This window comes from Phaseolus vulgaris, chromosome 10, assembly GCF_000499845.2.
Source record: "Phaseolus vulgaris cultivar G19833 chromosome 10, P. vulgaris v2.0, whole genome shotgun sequence".
Lineage (NCBI taxonomy): Eukaryota > Viridiplantae > Streptophyta > Magnoliopsida > Fabales > Fabaceae > Phaseolus > Phaseolus vulgaris.
This window is the reverse complement of record NC_023750.2, coordinates 1,356,428-1,370,450: the sequence shown is the minus strand read 5'-3', so window position 1 is coordinate 1,370,450 and position 14,023 is coordinate 1,356,428. Positions and strand designations below refer to the sequence as shown.

The 14,023-nt window shown below is 27.5% G+C and overlaps 1 protein-coding gene across 1 annotated transcript; it reads right to left on the bottom strand.

Moving 5' to 3' along the window:
• Positions 1-2,926: 2,926 nt before the first annotated feature.
• Positions 2,927-9,817, bottom strand: LOC137819693 (protein NRT1/ PTR FAMILY 5.6-like). Its single transcript, XM_068623610.1, has 4 exons — positions 9,451-9,817; positions 4,904-5,121; positions 4,261-4,808; positions 2,927-3,938 (listed from the first exon to the last, which is right to left on the bottom strand). The coding sequence occupies exons 1-4, from the start codon at positions 9,590-9,592 to the stop codon at positions 3,044-3,046; spliced, it is 1,803 nt and encodes a 600-aa protein (XP_068479711.1). The 5' UTR covers positions 9,593-9,817; the 3' UTR covers positions 2,927-3,043.
• Between the last annotated feature and the right edge of the window lie 4,206 nt (positions 9,818-14,023).

Here is a 14,023-nt window from a genome sequence, read left to right as displayed (position 1 = left end):
CCCCAATCACTATCACAAAAGGCTTTTAAATGAGAAGAAGTGTCGGAAGAGAAAATAAACTAATATATCTGAAAATTCTAATTGTTACGTATAGTGAGCAATTGTAAGCTTAGCAAGAAACTAAGAAAGTTGTTGCACATAAAAGGTTATGTCAGGTCGGGTATTAGTGAAATTCGAAAGCGCTCTAATCAATCATTTGTAGGCTTGAACATTTGTGAAATGAACACTTTCAATAGAAGACAATTTTGCATGATTATCAATAGGAGTGAGTGCAGGTTTGCAGGCTAAAAGACCTGCATCTGTTAACAATTCCAGTACATATTTCCTTTTATTCACCATTATCCCTTTTTTACTTCTTATTACTTCAAAACCAAGAAAATATCTTAAATCCCTCTTTTAAAACCAATAATAAAAACATTTTGATGCCCAGATCAAATTTTCTTCTATTTGTTCACAAAGTGATAGCATAGCATAAAGATCCAAGCACCTTTAATCCATTAAAATCTACTACAGCTTTGTAAAACATTTCATGAGGAGAAAAATAGTTTGAAATAGGCGTGGGAAGCATGTTTATAATATGCGCAACATATATCACAAAATATAACCAATAAATTTTGGGTAAATGAGATTGTATCATGAGAGTTATGAGAGTTCTTGCTATATTTAATAAATTATCATTCCTTATTAAGTAATTTGTAATGTAATTTTATGTTCCAGACTACATAATTTGGAATATTGACACAGATCTGGAAGAAAGTTATGGATAACCCAATCCATAAGACATATGAACTTTTTATTTGGATACATATTATGTAATTTGTATTAGCTTTCGGTTTACATAACCAGAATATATTATTTGAAATAATTGGTTCTAGATTACATAATCTGGATTACATTTTTTCATTTCAATATTTCCTTTCGATTTATTTAATCCAAAATATTTTCAAAAACGAAAAAACTCAACAACAAATAACTCGACTAAAGCAAATGCGTGCTTGGGGTGCAAAGCTAGGGGGTGTCGTCGTGAGAGAATAAACAAGAAATAGTAAGGTGAATAATTATGTAGGGTTTTGGGGTTTTAATTATTTAATGAAGAACAAAACAGTAATTTCATATTTACTATGGGGTGCAGGAAGAAGCAGCCTTATTTCTTTTCACACCCTTTTCTATATATTCACCATGTTTACGCATAGAAGCCTGGGCCCATTCGGCTGGCTAGAAACTTTTCTATTTACCACTCACTTTTTATTTATTCATTTCCTATCTTTTATTTTCTTTAAATAAATGTATAGGTCAGTTCGTTTGACCCAATATTTCTCTGATATTTGCCACCTTTTTTTTTCATGTACAATCATTAATGCTTTTTAAAAGGGTAAAACATAAAATATAATTAATAAAATAATTTTTTTGGAACTTAGATACTTATATAACCGCACGTGTCATCTTGTGTTTGATATTTTAAATAAACACAAATTTTCATAAAAATAATATATTTTTGTCAAATAAAATTTATGCATACACTTTATAGTATCGTGGTATAGTTTGAAATACTGTATGATTTGTAAAGATTCTTTAACATAGTTGCTTGCATTGTCTCATACTCTAAAAACGTGAATTATAAAAACATAAAACCTAAAATGTATAAAAACTTCAAAAATTAAAAAATATCAAATAGATGTATTGTTTGATATTAAGAAATATGTGATTCTTGATTTTCTATTACAAATAAAAATATGTAGGAGAAATGTCAATCCTTGTTTATTTAACTTTTTCAAAAGCTCAATTTCAACTGACGAAGTCCAGTTCACACCGACACAAAGTTCACTTTTTTCAAATACATCTTCTTGACCTGTACAACTACGTAAACTTTGATTTATTTATTATGAATGAAATATGTAGGGACCAAGGTTAATCCTTACAAGCCCAAATAAAAAATTTTAAAAATATTTTCTTTATTTTCACATGCACTTTTTTCTTTTTCAGGAAAAAAATAAACATTCTAAAAAACCACATTTGTTTTACATATTTAATTAAACGTATCGCCTTAGGATGAATGTTGTAGGATGTTAACACCTTACCTACATACCCTAAATCCCATTTTGCAAACCTTTTTTTTTTTTTGGTTTTCTTGTAATTTTTCATAATAGACTACGGTGGTGACTCCTCTGTTTTTTTTAAGTTTTTTTTACGATCCCTCATGACCTTCGGTTGCGACACCAACCATAAAGAACCTATATGTATGGACACCTATAAATAAAATAATACCTCTTGCAGATGTTCTTAATTCAAACAAAAAGACCCCTATCATGGTACCTGGACCTTAAACCCTAAACTCTAAACCTGAACATAACCATGTAACTCTAATAACTTTTATCGTATTTTCAAGAATGAAATTTTGAACTCAACTAGGAGTGAGACTAGGTACTCATGCTTAATTTTGAAAGAAGATAAATAATAACCATAAATTACTATGTTCTCGGTTTTAAGTGATAGATTACACAAATAATTCTCCCAATCATTGATTATTTGGAACCCTTTTACATTTGTTAAAAAATAACTAAATTTAGTTCAAGTTGAGGTAAAGCAATATCAAAACAAAAATGTTTATTATTTCTATTGTGCGTGTATAGACCCTTGAAAATTTTATAAGTATTTGTAAAAATATTTTATAAGATTTATCAAACCGTTTTCTAGAGTTGACTTTCTATTTCAATAAAATCCTAATCTACTCATGTACCCACATTTATCTATTGATTAACTCCTTTTAGTAGCCTTTATTCAAATATCAAATTAGTCTTAATAAAGAGTAATGTAAAAATATGAGAAAAAGGTGAATGACAATTTTTTGAAATGGAAATTGCACACATAATTTTATGTCACATTACATGATACCATAAACAACTACAACAAAAATTTAAACTCTTGGTTGGATCATAAGCTGTTTGACAATATGCTTAAGATGAAATTTAAGGCTTCTAACAGTAGAAACATGTATACTTTGTTCATGGGAAGAAGAAACTTTGGTCATTTGTTCTGAATAGAATTAATTTTCACTAATTGAAACTCTAATATCTGCTCTACAATCATCTTCATTTTTCCCTTCATAACAATCAGCCACTGCTAACTTTTGTACATTCTTGTAGTTATACTTGTGAGCAAAGAACACAAACATGAACAAGTTCACTGAGGTGATGACTGCCATAAGCCAAAAGAATTTGTCCAAGCGGCTAGTATTCAAATCCTTACCAAACCAACTCTTCCCATTCTTACCTGTCACATCATCAACAATCGTTATCAACAAACTACTAAGAAAACTTGCAGCCCCAATCACACTAAGGTAAAGTGCTATTCCCAAGCTTCTCATTGAGTCTGGCACTTGATCATAGAAATACTCTTGCAAGCCAACAAGAGCAAAACCATCACCAAATCCAATGATTACAAATTGTGGGGCCAACCAAAAGGCACTCATTGAGGTAGAACCCTTTATTGGCCCATTCATCTCAACAGCATGAAGCCTCTTCCTTTCTACCAAAGCTGCTACTATCATTGAGAGGACTGAGAAAACCATTCCAATACCAATCCTTTGGAGGATGCTGATTCCTCTTTCATTTCCTGTTAGCTTTCTGAACGTTGGCACAAGGATATTGTCATACAGGATCACTGAAATTATCATCCCAATAGCAGCAAGAGTGAAAATTGAAGCGGGAGGGACCTCAAACCCACTGCCTATCTTTCTGTTCATGATGGCACCTTGCTTGATGAAGAAAGTGGATGTTTGTGCAGCACAGATTCCAAATGGTAAAGTGAACACCCAAATGGGGATCATGTTGATGATAAGCTTCAGTTCTTCAACCTTAGTTATGGTTGCAAGTCTCCAAGGACTCTGTTTCTCTTCTATGTTCCCTTCATTTTCAATAATTGCTGCCTTGTCAAGAAATCTGACAAAACCAATCATAGGAAAATGGTTTCAGTTACTTAAAAAGAACACATTAAAACTCTTGTACTTTTTCAACAAAAAAGTTGGTTTTTAGGGAGTGTGTGGAGGTATTCCTATTTGAGAGCTAAGAAACTAACCTCTCCCATTTAAAATTCATATAAGAAATTTACATTTCTCAAGAAATGTTCATTCCAGTCCTAACACATGTTTCAGGACATACATTTTTCAATTTCTTAAAATGAGTGTCATGTATTTGAAGAACCAAATATATGAGCTTCTGAATTGAACTTTGTCAAATGTAAAGATTAAGATTTTGTACTTACTTGAGTTTCTTGGTGTGAACCAGACATCTTTCACCATTTCCCTCAACCTTGGAAACTTCATACAATTGAGTTGGATTGGAAGGATATGGAAGGTTTCTTTTGGAAATAGCAGCAACAAGAACCTGCAACATAGGCTTCAAGGGGCTCCCAGTTGGACTCCTATAACGATAAGATGGTCTTCCTATCAAGAAAATGAGCAATGAGATAGCCATGACCACTGTGAGGATGATATAAGCAGCCCCCCAATTGATATGATCTTGTACGTACACAATCACAGTGACTCCTAGAATGATTCCACTGCACAAGCCACTGTTCCACCAATTGAAAAAGGACATTTTCTGCCTTCTTTCTTTGGCATTATTATCATCAAATTGATCAGCACCAAAGCTTTCCAAGGAAGGTTTATGGCCCCCAGTACCAATGGATATCAAATAGATGCCTAGGAAGAAAACCACTTCATGAATCCTCCTAGTTTCTGTGCATGTACTAGTATGATCACATGGTCTCAATCCTGGTACGAACCATGACAGAGAAAGCACAACCAAACCCTGTTGTTTTTTGCCACAGAAAAACAGTTTTTAGTAGTTAATAATAACTGTAACATGATGCTAACTAAGTGCTTAATTGAAAGATGATCGGTTACCATGAGATAAACAATGCATGATGCTATCACAGTTGAGTAACGCCCCAAGTAAGCATCAGCTAGGAATCCTCCTAACAATGGCATCAAGGTGGTGACACCAGACCAATAGTTCACATTCTTAACTGCTGTCTTAAGGTCTTGGTGAATAACTTTTGTGAGATAAAGAACCAAACTAGTTGCTATTCCGAAGTAGCTCAATCTCTCACTAAATTCAATTGCTGCAGATCAGAATAAAAAGAATATATTCATGTAAATTTATCACTCCATCATCATCATCACTAGTATCATTGAAAAGAATGAATGAACTCAAAGTTTATGAATATATGCAATGCATGGCTAGTTGTGGACCAGCTCACGAGTGATTGTGAACTTGTGGATTCAAGCAAATGGAATAACTCTAGTGTAGAAATTAAATGGTTTCAATAGATATATATGCTTCCTTTTTTACGTTTGAAAAAGAGAAAAAGTTTGAAAGAGACCAAGCATCCTGAGCCCACATCGAATAGCTTTTTAATTGCCCTAGAAACGAGCACGCAGGTGTAGTATATTCTTGTTCAATGAGTTTGGCACGCACAATATGCGGTAAGAATAATAATCAACTTAACTTTAGAGTTATCATACAGGGAAAACCCATTATCTCATATAACCTTTTCACACTCATCTTTCTTCTATATTCATTAAATAAATTTTATTCTAATTATTATATTATTTTTGCAGTTTAATATTTCATTATTAAAGAATAATTGACATGTGAGTGCTGAAAAGTTAATGATTGTAACAAAAAGGTTGAGCACCTTAAAACTAAAATGTTTGAGAGATCAATAGTAAAAATATAATAAAATAAAAAGAATGTTATGAACTAAAAGTGTAAATAATTTTACACAAATCATCATTTATAATTATAAGAACTAAAAAAAATTATTAAATAAAAACTAATTTTAAAAAATTATTAAATAATAATAATTTTTTAAAAATAATAATTAATTATTATATTAACTAAATTAAATATTATTTTATAAATAAAATTAATTATTAATATTTAATATAATTTTTATTATCAATAAATAATTTACAAAATTAGTATTTAATTAATTATTTAAATCTTAATTACTATTATCTAAATTTTAAAATTAATAATTAAAATTTTGGTAGGATACCAAAATGTTTTTAGTAAATATTTTAGCTTAAAACATGGATAACTACTCATTAAGTGGAGCATCTTTTTCACTAGTAATAGTGAAGAATATATAATGCCTATTTTGTGTAGTCCATATCCATTATATTTACTAATAATGAAATAAAAGTATATATCTAGTTGTAGGTAATGGGACCCACCCATTTGTAGGTTGTACTAGTGTTGACCATTTGAGTGCATGGTAATTATCTCAATATATATATATATATATATATATATATATATATATATATATATTCTTATTTCTTAATTTGATTAGTATAGCCTAATAATTACAAGATTTAGGGTAGAATATATATGGACATATAGTGCAGAACATTCAAGATTAGGAAGGACAAAGATGTAAGCAGCTTTATCCTAATTAAGCACTAAACAACTACTTGTTCCTATTAGTAGATAGAACTAAAATATAAATTCTTTCTACTTTGTATATGCATATTGTTAAAAATTAAATTGTTAATATGAAAAATCTGAACATTAAAGGAGTGTAAACACCAGAAAAAAAAGTAATAAGTAAATAAATTATGAATTAAATATGTTTTTTTCTTATTTGTACTTCCATCATTCATATGAAACTGATTTTTATCATTAAATTTTAGATTTTTATTTATACTAATAAAATTATTAGAATAAGTCACTCACAGTTTTCTTAGATTGACAAATAAACTTTTAATATGGATTAAGATCTTATAATATTTTATGTTAATTTATTATTAATATAAATATTATAATATTATAATAGGATTAATGTTAAAAATTTATTTGTTATGTAAAAAAGTTATTAGTAAAAATTTATTTCAATAATTTTATCAGTACAATTAATTAGGAGATTTAAAATTTGAATTCAAAAAATACAAGACAAAAAATATATATAAAAAGGAAAAATATATGAAAAAAAAAGAGTATATGGAATTGATGCTACTACAGTTTGAATTTTAAGGGCTAATGTACTTTTGTTAATATTAATATCATTAGTCTATTTCAATAAAAAAAATTGCTGTATATAGTAACCATCAATTATGAATCCAAAAGTATGTATATCATTCAAACTCTCCATTATATCGACCATGACTATTCAGATATTTTATTGGGTATTGAATTTTTTTTATCTTTCTACTGTACTTTTAATTCTTCTATGAAAAAATATAAAATATAAAAATTAAAACAATTAATTTCAATAATTTAACATATTAATATAATATTAAAAAAACTATTATTATAAAATCCACTACCTCAATTATATACTTTAAAATAGTTTATATATATATTATATGTGTGTGTAATATTACACTAGTAGTATGATTGACATTGGTAATATGATATACAAATAAAAAATTGTTTGCATGATGCTTTTAGGGTAGTGAATCTAGCCTTTGTAAAGGGATTTTTAAACTCTTAATGGGATAGGTATATCATATAAAACTCTATAGAAGTACTCATTTTCTTGAATCATACAAAAAGTCTTCCACCATCTAAACTTGGTTCGTATCAGGGTTGAATTAATACTTGAAGTTGTGATAAATATTTTGGGACTAATTTTTTCCTAACAAAATTAAAATAAAATAAAAATAATTATTTTTTATAAACTAAAATTAACTCATAAATAAATTATTGTACCGATATACAAATAAATTTTAGAATTGAGAATAAGTTAAATTACAAACGATATTGTATATGCCAATTATTATTAGTTTGTACTTTGTTTATAATAGATTCACCTTCTTATGTTTTGTATAATTTAATTTTTTTGTTTGTTTGGAAGTGTTTTTTGTTTTTTCTCCATATGGGGACATGGGTTTGATTTAGTTCCCTGTGTTTGTTTGGATTTTGTTTTGGAATGATGACAAATGAAGGTTGAATTTTAAGATGTTAGGTGAGATGTCAAAATTCACAATAATGCATAGCATGAACTTTTTAATAAAAATAAGAATTAAAATTTTCAGAACCCTTTTACAAATTAATTTATGCATAAGCTAGTTTAGTTTATGAAGAATTTAGTTTTTTTTCTACTTTTAAAAAAATATTTATTGATAAGTATTCATATATGTGCTAAAATATAAGAGCATTCTCATTTCCTAATTTTCTAATTCAGAAAATAGTTTGTAGTGATTAATATAATAAAGTATATTTAATTAATATATTCTTTGCCTGAAATTAATATTCATCACATAAAGAAGTGTTTATAAAACAAACACGCCATAGCAATAACATGGTGTTTAAAAGTTTTAGTTCAGCTTACATACTAAGTCAGAATATAATTTATTAATATGCAGCACCTTGCACGAGCTTTTACATTCAATAAAACAACTCATTTGGTGAAAATTTAATTAATAAATTAACACAAAAAGTAGATAACAGTATCAAAGTTTTGAATACTTTTGTTGTATTTTAATAAGTATTTGTTTTTACACAGTTTGTTCATTAAATTATTGGATTCAGCTTCTCTAGAATAAAAAAAAATATAGCTATAATCATATATATATGCACACTAAATTTGTAATTTTTATTTTATTTTATAATATTTTGTAAATTAAATTAAAATAGAAAAGGATATTTCAGTTGCAGAGAAAAGTAAAAATAAAAAATAATTTAAGATAATTTTCATTATATAAATGAATTAAACATGTAAAGGTCAAAATCAAAATTTTAATTAAGTTTGATTTAATAAATGAATTAAGTCTGAGTTATCAATTCTAAACTTTATAAGAATTTGGTTTAGCTCATCTTGTTTACTACTTATATGTCACTATAGTTTATTTTAAAATAAATAATTGATGATTGTGATAAAGTCAAATAAACATATAATATAATCTAAAACTAATTACATTGTGAATAATTATTTTCTATATTTAGTATATTACTTTGTTTCAAGTGAAACCCTCAATTAAGTTGTGGGATCCATTGTATTAAGATTAATTATATGATTAAAATTAGTTTATTCATACCATGAAGCACGTAAAACTATGTTAAAGATTTTATATAGATTAAATATAAGTGACGAAATCTTCACTCGAGATGCTGAGTAGTCAAGTTACAATTTATATATTAGAAATTGAATAAAAGTACAATAAAAGTTTTGTTTTTAACCATTAGGGTGTTTAATAAATATAAATTCTTGGAAAATACAGTAAAAATATAGCAATAACATGAAATATTTTAATTTGAGAAAACATTGTATTAACTTTTTCAGTAGTATTGTGAAGAACGATTAACTTCTTATAAACCACTTGTAAAAAAATGATTAAAGCTGGAACAAAAAATTGGAGAAGCTAAAGTAAAAGAAGAAAAGATTGAGTAGTGTTATGAATGATGGTGGTGTGAGAATCTAAAGGAGTTAGGAAGTGTTCCTCACCAATAATGAAGAGAGAAGATTTCCATGAACCAGTTGAAGCTCTCAGAGGGACTCTTCCTCTGTGATCCAAAGAAGAATCAAGAACCCATTTCATCTCATCATTGATTTCCTCACAATTTCCATCAACTTTGTTCTTCTCCATGAAGATGAAGATGAAGATGAAGATGTTGCAAGTAGAATACTTGCTTTCTTTTGTTCAAGTTTTTGGTGAATATTGGATTTTGTGGTTTGCAGTGAGAAGCATCACCATGGACCCTCCTTATATAGAGGAAGATAATTGCCTTTTTGACCCACCAGTCTCAGCTGAGGTAGGGTTTGAAAAAACTGAAATCTCTGTCAAATATTGCGATTTCGACAAAGACTTCTTAAAATATATATATATATATATATATATATATATATATATATATATATATATATATATATATATACCTCAAGTTCGAGAGATAGTATCGATATGTGTTTTCACCTCAAGTTCGAAAGATAGTATCGATAGAGTCAATCACCACATTCGAGATATTGTCTGCTTTGAAAGTTGATGTTTCGTCACAGTTTTATCTTGAAAAGACACCTCGGTAGGTTAAAGAAGAAAGAAATATATAAAGTGTCGTTAAACTCTACGTATAAATATATTATTTTTTAAGAAGTGATAGGTTTGTACTTTTGAAATTATCTATGAAATGATAAGAGGGAATATGGTACAATTTTACGGTGTACGTTTGAGTGTATGTAATTATTTATGAAATGGTTGTTTTTATAATTTTTTAATGTAAGATTTTATTCTTTTTAATGTTTATAAAATTATAAAGGTGGGTCTTATAGGGAAAGATATTGTTTTTAATCTTTGTTATTTTGGACATGTCAGAAATTTTTTTAATAGATGGTTAAGACGTTGTTAGTGAATAGCGACAGAATCTGAAATTGTAAAGTAAAATTTTGTATACTCTAAAATACCAAAGAGTTATAAAAATTAATGGCTTAGAATGAATATATGGCATGGAACTAAAAGAATTTTTATGTCCTACTACGTGTTTGCAAAATCTCAGAAGATTGTGTACATATTTAAAGATATAAAAGGTAGAGGAACAAGATTTTGGGTTTAAGGAAAATTAACTTGACTTTTTAAGAAGAAAGCAAATAAACTGTAGCGAAAGAAAATTCAAACACCATATTAAAATTAAAATCTGATAAATTTGTTATTGGGTCATCTCATCACGTGTTCAAAACATTTACACTAAAAAATCCGTATTATCTATGGATTTTTACCCACGGATCTGACTCCGTAGATAAATTCAGCATTACTTATGGATATTACTTACGAACAACATTACCTACGGACATTACTTATAGATTCTGTATCCGTAGGTAAATTCAGCATTACCTACCAACTATTACTCACGAATCTTATTATCTACCAACTTTTATCTACGAATCTTTATTACCTACCAACTATTACCCACGAATCTTATTACCTACCATTTTTTACCTACGAATCTCTATTACCTATCAACTATTACCCACAAATCTCTATTACCTACGAACTATTACCCACAAATCTCTATTACCTACCATCTATTATCATAATAATTATATACATAATATTAAAAATATTAATATAATATGAAGAATTATAAAATCATAAATCATAATATTAATAATATTTAATTTTAATTAATAATATTAATAATAATTAATAATATTAATAATATTTAATAATATTTAATAATATTTAATAATATTAATAATATTTAATAATATTAATAATATTTAATAATATTAATAATATTTAATAATATTAAGAATATATAATAGTTTTAAGAATATTTAATAATATTAAGAATATTAAAAATATTTAATAATATTAAAAATATTTAACAATATTAATAATAATAATGATATTAAATATATGAATAATGTTATTAATTTTTATTTTATTAATTATATTTATATTCATAATTATACTTATAAGTATAATAATAATCATAACATGATAACAAAACTTAACTGGTGTAATGTGTCCCACCTGTTGCAGTTTAGTTTTAATATTAATTATAATTCTCATATCATATATAATAATTGAAAAAAAAAAAGATTCAAATAATAATTAAAATTTTAAAAATAAAGTATATTAACATTACCTACGGACTGCAGTTAGTGGGTAAAACTACTGTTTTCGTTACCCACGGACACATTATCCGTAAGTAAATTACCGACACCCACATTACATACGGATTTTTTTCCGTAGATAATGTTGATTTACCTACCAATTTTGGCTGTTACCTACGGATTTTTTCCGTAGATAAATTAGATTTTTCTTGTAGTGTTAAAATTTTTGGCTAATTCTTTGTCGACCACTCACCTTCCTTCTTCCTTCTCCATTTTCATTTATGTTAATTTCATCAATACTCATTTTTTAATTCCAACAATACTCTTCTGAGTATGGTGGAGAGTGTGACACATTTCTCTTTATGTTCAAATGATGATGGACGGTGGTGTTGTTGATGATTAAAATATATTTTTATTAGTTGTGACGGTGTTCTCGTTTATTTATTTTTTTCCATTTTTTTTACAAGTCACAATACTAAAAAAAGACTAAGACTAGCGAAAGTGCAAAAACAAAGTATAAAACTCAACAAAAATGATCGTTGTATTGGGAAACTTTAAATACAACAAATTTTCTCGTCAACCCTCTTACACACACTCAAGTGATGGAACTGTTATCTCAAACACAACGGCTGAAGAAGAATTAAAGTGTTACAACCTGAAAGAGAGATACGAGAGTGTGAAGATGCAACTGAGATTATTTAAAAAAGGTGATATTATACTTCATTTTAGATTATTTACAAATTTTAAAAAGTTGACTTTTCATAATTTATATTGAGGTAGGGAAGAAGGTATGGAAGTGTGGAAAGAATTTGTCTAAATTTCCGTTATATTTATTTGATTGCTTGATTTTTCCTTAAAAATTAGGCCTTATTTCAGTCTTTCTTTAACTTTCCGACATAAGTTTTTGACTAATTAGCTTTTCAATAGAGAAATACCGTTATAGATTCGTTAAGAATAATTAGTGGAAATCTTTGTGTAATTCCAATGAGTGTGAAAATTGTTAGCAGCCACATATACACTAAGTATAACATTAATCTTTAGAATATTAGGAAAAAAATGGTTAACTGAAAAAAAAAAGTGATGATATATTGACAAAGAAATAGCATGAGGCCTTAAAATTGAAGCCATATAAAGATGCCCTTAACTTGCACTTGGAAAACGTCATTGTTGCAAGGGAATACATTCGACCCATTTTGTTGCATAGGACCACAGCACTGTTCAATTGGCACAAGATTTTCGTGTCATAAAGAAAAAAAGTCCCTAAGTAAACATCTCAAGGTTTTGTCGACCCTCATGTTGATGGATACATTCAACAATTTTCTTATGTAATCAACTATAAGTAAGAAAAAAATTAGTATAATTGTTGATACTTTATCTAGAAGATGTACTTTCTTATGCAATTTTAGAATTTTTAAGATTTAATCACATTAAGGAGTTGTATGAAAATGATGATAACTTTTCTTTGATTTTTAAATATTGCTTTGAAGGATTCATAAAAGATTTTTCAGACAAAGTGGATTTCTTTTTATAGATAAAATTCATTTATTCTACAAGGATCTTTAAGAGAACTCTTAATAAAGAAGACTCATGAATGTGGACTTATGGAGCACTTTGGAATTATTAAGACTTTGGATATTTTAAAAGAACATTTACAATTCCTAACATTTATTGGGAAGATATTTCAATAAAATTTGTACTTTGATTGATAAGAATAAGGAATAGAGGTGATTCCATTTTTGTGTTAGTGAAAAAATTTTAAAAGTTACTCATTTTATACTATGTCACAGAGTTAATGTTAACTGATACAAAATATTGTATAACGATATTTCATAGACTATGATTAATAAATAATAGTGGTCTATTTAAATATGGTAAATTTTTTTTACAGTTGTGGTTGCTCCTATTTTTTTACGTATGAATTATTTTTTATTACGCCATTTGTATAAATTTGAATTAGAAAAATCAGAGTCAAATAACCAACCTTTGTTTAAATTGATTACATTTTTTTAATAGCCCTTTTGGGTCAATGGTTTCTTTTCACCCTGAAACTTAATTAATATATTTTCCTACCTGTTAGCACACTTAGGAAAGGAGAACATAGATGCAATTTATATATAGAAACGGGGATGGTTGGTTTTGGTTGTTTTTAATATTGGAAGTTTAAATAATTCATTTTGTTGGAAATAGGAATAATCTATTTCTATTAAGAAAAAGAAAAAAATATGATGAATCCAGGATACGAAATGAAAATGGGAAAAATGTTAAGAGAAATTGGTAATTTGATAGCACAAATATAACCGTACTTGAATTGTAGGTATGTTCTTCTTCTTTTAAAGTGTGCATTTTGTTATCTAAAAAAACAATAATTTTTGTAACCTAATCTCATTACAACCCTGTAAAAGACCTTCAAGATTTGTGTTGTGATTGTGATATGAAAAAAAAAATGAAGGGCAACTATGATTTATTA